Source organism: Stomoxys calcitrans, chromosome 2 (genome assembly GCF_963082655.1).
Source record: "Stomoxys calcitrans chromosome 2, idStoCalc2.1, whole genome shotgun sequence".
NCBI classification, from domain to species: domain Eukaryota; kingdom Metazoa; phylum Arthropoda; class Insecta; order Diptera; family Muscidae; genus Stomoxys; species Stomoxys calcitrans.
The window spans coordinates 226520725-226525685 of record NC_081553.1 but is presented as its reverse complement, the minus strand read 5'-3'; the positions used below and the strand labels follow the sequence as shown (position 1 = coordinate 226525685).

The 4961-nt window shown below is 36.8% G+C and overlaps 1 protein-coding gene across 1 annotated transcript; it reads left to right on the top strand.

Annotated features, from left to right (window-relative positions):
- Positions 1 to 1490: 1490 nt before the first annotated feature.
- Positions 1491 to 4715, top strand: LOC106083317 (sphingomyelin phosphodiesterase 4). Its single transcript, XM_013246254.2, has 10 exons — positions 1491 to 1666; positions 1747 to 2046; positions 2109 to 2636; positions 2866 to 3128; positions 3186 to 3345; positions 3420 to 3529; positions 3592 to 3907; positions 3975 to 4226; positions 4288 to 4396; positions 4455 to 4715. Exons 1-10 carry the CDS (start codon positions 1640 to 1642, stop codon positions 4664 to 4666), a joined length of 2277 nt encoding a protein of 758 aa, XP_013101708.2. The 5' UTR covers positions 1491 to 1639; the 3' UTR covers positions 4667 to 4715.
- Positions 4716 to 4961: the final 246 nt, after the last annotated feature.

The window sequence follows — 4961 nt, the reverse complement described above, 5'->3', positions numbered from 1 at the left end:
AGCCCATTCCTGGTTTTCAGACTGGGATCAGTGTCCTACCCTCCGGTATCTATTTAGAAATCTAAAAACTTTGTTCAATGGAAAACTGATTCCAGCTAATGTGATACGTCAAATTTAAGGTAATGGCCTCCTCTTTGACGTGTCATTTGCACATTTCTGTACGAGGCCCATTTTTGGTATCTAGGCTGCAATCAGTGTCCAGCCCTCCGGTTTCTAATCAGAAATCTGGAAACTTTGTTCAATGAAAAACTGATTCCAGCTAAGTGTGGCACTTCAAATTAAAGGTAATGTCATTCTCTTTGACGTGGCATTAGCTCATTTTTCGGGAAGTTCATTCGTGGTCTTGGTTATATTGGGTTGCCCAAAAAGTAATTGCGGATTTTTCATATAGTCGGCGTTGACAAATTTTTTCACAGCTTGTGACTCTGTAATTGCATTCTTTCTTCTATCAGTTATCAGCTGCTACTTTTAGCTTGCTTTAGAAAAAAAGTGTAAAAAAAGTATATTTGATTAAAGTTCATTCTAAGTTTTATTAAAAATGCATTTAGTTTCTTTTAAAAAATCCGCAATTACTTTTTGGGCAACCCAATATATGATAACATTCCAAGATAAAACGATAGAGGTAAGTGGAGTTGCCCAACAACAACAAAATTGCGTGCACCTATCTGTCAAAATCAGTGTTTTATTCAAGATATATTCATTTACAGATAGTGGCAGTTGCCCAACAACAAAATATTGAGTACAATATCTGTCAAAATCAGTGATTAGTGTAACTCGGATTTTGTGTATGTTCCTAGTCCCCGCCATTTTTCGTTGTTTGTGTATAATATATTGGATTGCCCAAAAAGTAATGGCGGATTTTTCATATAGTCGGCGTTGACAAATTTTTTCACAGCTTGTGACTCTGTAATTGCATTCTTTCTTCTGTCGGTTATCAGCTGTTACTTTTAGCTTGCTTTAGAAAAAAGTGTAAAAAAATTATATTTGATTAAAGTTCACTCTAAGTTTTATTAAAAATGCATTTACTTTCTTTTAAAAAATCCGCAATAACTTTTTGGGCAACCCAAAAATACACACACGCATTCAAAACTCGTTGACAGATAATCCACTTCGCAAGAAAAATTTTACTCAGCTGTTTACGGCACCCTACCTGGTAATTGTGTCATGGTAACATGCTCAAAATCAGAGTTGCACAAAACACAGATTTAAACCCCGTTTACACTGCTCATTAAATCCGGATTTAAGACTCCCGTCAGCTGATTTTATAAAGGGAAAAAAGACGGGGTTTTTGACATATAGTGCACTCGATTATTTGTTGTTGGGCAACTGCACTTATTTGAATTGATTTATCTTGCCAGTAAATGAATATATCTTGTATCGGCGGCTAAATTGTAGCCGCACGAGCTGATGTAAACGGCGTCGGCCCGGGTGAAGCGAAAATATTCAACGGCGTCGCACCAAAGGCTGAAAACGTCTTGACTTCGTACTCTGCAATGAAAACAAAACAGCACTTTATGATTACAACAAAAAAATTTTAATATAATGAAATAAGGATAATATAAATTAAGACATTTGAAACGTGTTTATTAAAAAATTTTACATATATATATATTTGCTAGATACATATTGACAATCAAACATGGCCTTCTATAACGATAATGTTGGTGTAAGTATCTTTGGAATTAATGTAGCATCTGCCGCTTTTGGTGCAAAATTCTTGTTACTCCTTGCTTTTTGTTTTTGCAGAAAAGAATATTGGAACTGTTGAGCTTTCCTATAATGGAACGATGTTCAGAGCTAAATATGTTGTTTGACATTTGTAATTTACGCGAACTCCAAGAACTATTTCCCACCATTGTAAATTCGGTTTTTGGCATTGGGACAGGAGGCTTGGGCTGGGGCCTAAGGGCAACCACCAAGGAGAACTCACCACAATGCTTTGAGATGCTGTACAATTTCTTTGCACCTATGGGACCCATGTTTCGCTTGTGTTATCGCTTGCTAAACGATGCCATCAAATTTGAATTATCTTTAGAGCATTTGCCGGTAAGTAGCTTTCTCTATAGTCATATGGGCAAGTTATGAATGAAAATGAACATTTCTTGCAGCACAAATTAGTTGAATTGATACATTCGGGCCAATATTCGATCTTCTATGCTGATCTAGTTAATATCGATCCATTTCGGAGGCAGGTTACATCGCTGAGCTTAAATGCCTTTGACTATTATATATTGAACTTTGTTATACATGCTACATTACCACTGCACAAAATGTACCCAGCTGCTTTGCAAGTACACAACGAACGACTGAAGACAGTGTATTTCTTCCTAACAGCCGAATATTTATGTAATTTTCTGCCCAGCCGACCAGATGCCATGGTTATGCCCAGCAATATCTGTCCCAGCGTTAAGGCACCACAGCCCATGCCGGTGCAACAACTTCAACCAAAGAGGTCACCTAAATATCTTAAAATACCGCAACCAAATCCGGGCCTGTATGGCTCTGGAGCCAATAACATGTCACAAATCAATCAACGAAATACAGAGGCTTCGCCGCGAGCCCATGCTTGGCGAACGGAGTCTGTATTGCATTTTTTCATAGACACGTGGTTGCGGTACGATGTGGATGAGGCAAGGGTAAGTATTTGTTGCAGGTAACTATGTACATATATGTGTTTATGCTACATTTTGCAAATATATGCAGCACATGAAAAGGCCTAAGCTATAATTCTCCATATGAAAGGTACATAAGCAAAGGATTTTATCCCATTGTTGTTGCTAAGGGAGTTTCATATAGCCAAGAATTGTTTTTCCTTTTTGTATTCAAATTCTAATGTTCGCTTCAATATTTACGTTTTCTTTGAAGGATCTTCCTAGCAGTGAATTTATTCGTGTGGTTAGAATTTTAATTAAACAAACGCATTCATTTGCCAATTCTGCGAATTTGGATCAAACCGTCATGGCTACTTTGCGTAAAATTGCCCAACCAATGATGAAACCCCGTATATATCCCTTTATTAAGAGTATCATTGGTAGATGGCCTTTGGATAGTTCAATGTCAGTGGTATTGGAACTATGGCTAAGCTATATTCAACCATGGCGCTATACATTTGAATGGCAAAATAATAGGTAAGTAATCCGCAACTGCTTTATTTCTTCGATATAATTAAATTTTTTATATTGCAGTGGTGCACACATAGAAGTGCCCATTAACAGTCGTTTCGATGCGTTTATTTCGGACAATATAGTTATATATACCCAAATATTTGTGCATATTTTGCCCAGATTTGAGAGATTGGACTATACGTCACTACGCAATGTTGTAATGTTGCATCGTTTGGTAAAAGTGAGTAAAAGATTCCAACAAAATGTCGATGAGGAGGCAAAATGTTATTTTTTCTAACTTTTCCTTATCAATAGGTGTTTAGTCAATCCACCTTGCCCATGAAACTATGCCATGCTGAAAAGTCGTATGCTGGCAATACCATCAGTTTTGTGGACTCTCCACGCAAACACAGCACATTTCTGAGGTAGCCCAAAAATATCTTAAACCCTACCCAAACTGCTTATAATGCCTTTGTTTTCTAACTAGTTCAACATCATCGTCTGTAGAATGGGATGGTAGTTTCTATCATGAAGATCTCTATACCCCCATGTTTGGTACTGCCATTAAATCAGAAATTGAACAATTTATCAAGACTGTCTACATCTCTCGCATGTATGTGGCTCAGGAAATCAATGCTATACGTCGTGAACAAAAAGAACGTCGCAATTCATTGGGTTTCTTTAGGAAATTATTTACTCACCTCTTTGTGGATATGAGCCCGACTGAGTTGAAATTGCAAGAGATTAATAAAATACCCGATATACTTGACTTGGCTGTTCGCTCCCTGTGTAATATGTTCTATGTAAGATTGTTTGGTATTTTCAAAAGCAATTCAATACAATGCACTCATTTTTATATAATTACCATAGGTTGATCTTCCCAATATATCAATTGACCAATTGGAGCCAGTGGTGGGACAAAGCTTTCAAAAAAGTTTAAACTTTTCCATATATGACAGCAGTGATTATCTGGATATTTCCCGAGTTTCACCCATGCAAATGATGAACAATCTGGCACATATGAGAAACACTATAGACCCTGCAAAAATACCCATACAATCCCACGAATGTACTGTATTGGTTAGAATGTTGCATCAAATTTCCTGCATTTTAAATGAAAAGGTAATGAATGATTTTAGTGCAACAAACCTTTCAAAAGCAGAATTGATTTCGATTTTTTTAGTTTGGCGAACATTTCAACAATTACTGGAGCCGGCGCAATATTGTGGGTAAAATTTGGCATCAACTTTTGTATCCCCCAATGACGGCACAATGGTTTGACAAACCCAGAGGTTAGTAAAATATATTTTTATTGTAATACACGTATAGCTCTATATCTAATACAAAAAGTTCGCTTACATGTTTCAGGTGTCAGTGAATTATGTGAGGAGGAGTTACCGGCACGCTTATGTTTACGATTTTTGGCCTCCTATCGTACCTTGGCTCTGATAATACTGACCATGCTTATCGGTTATATCTTTTGGGGTTCGTCCATTACGGGCATTATAGCATTATTTTTTATATCTGTAGCATATGTGTTGATAATGGCTATCATATCATAGTACCCAGCTTAGATGATGTTCAATAAAATGTGTTTTTTTTTGTAAGATATTCATTATGCTGTATTTTTTTTTAGCATTACAATTGTTTTAAAACATTTTGAAACGGGCCTATCGCGCTAGTTTGCCATTAGACTTTGCTTAGGCTATACCAAGGTCAGTACTTGACGACCTTGAGTTCATGTATGCTAAACGCATATGGAAGTGATTGGTGATACCATCTGCAGTGGTCCCTTTTAAGCCGATTCCCATTAGGATAATGCGACAGAGTTATTTGTTGGTCATAATATAACAAGGC

Excerpts from the sequence above, each read along its gene's own strand:
- LOC106083317 (XM_013246254.2), top strand. The coding sequence starts at position 1,640 with ATGGCCTTCTATAACGATAATGTTGGT. Across the intron at positions 1,667-1,746 it reads TCTATAACGATAATGTTGGT|AAAAGAATATTGGAACTGTT; the intron begins GTAAGTATCTTT and ends TTGTTTTTGCAG. Across the intron at positions 3,530-3,591 it reads AAACACAGCACATTTCTGAG|TTCAACATCATCGTCTGTAG; the intron begins GTAGCCCAAAAA and ends TTTTCTAACTAG.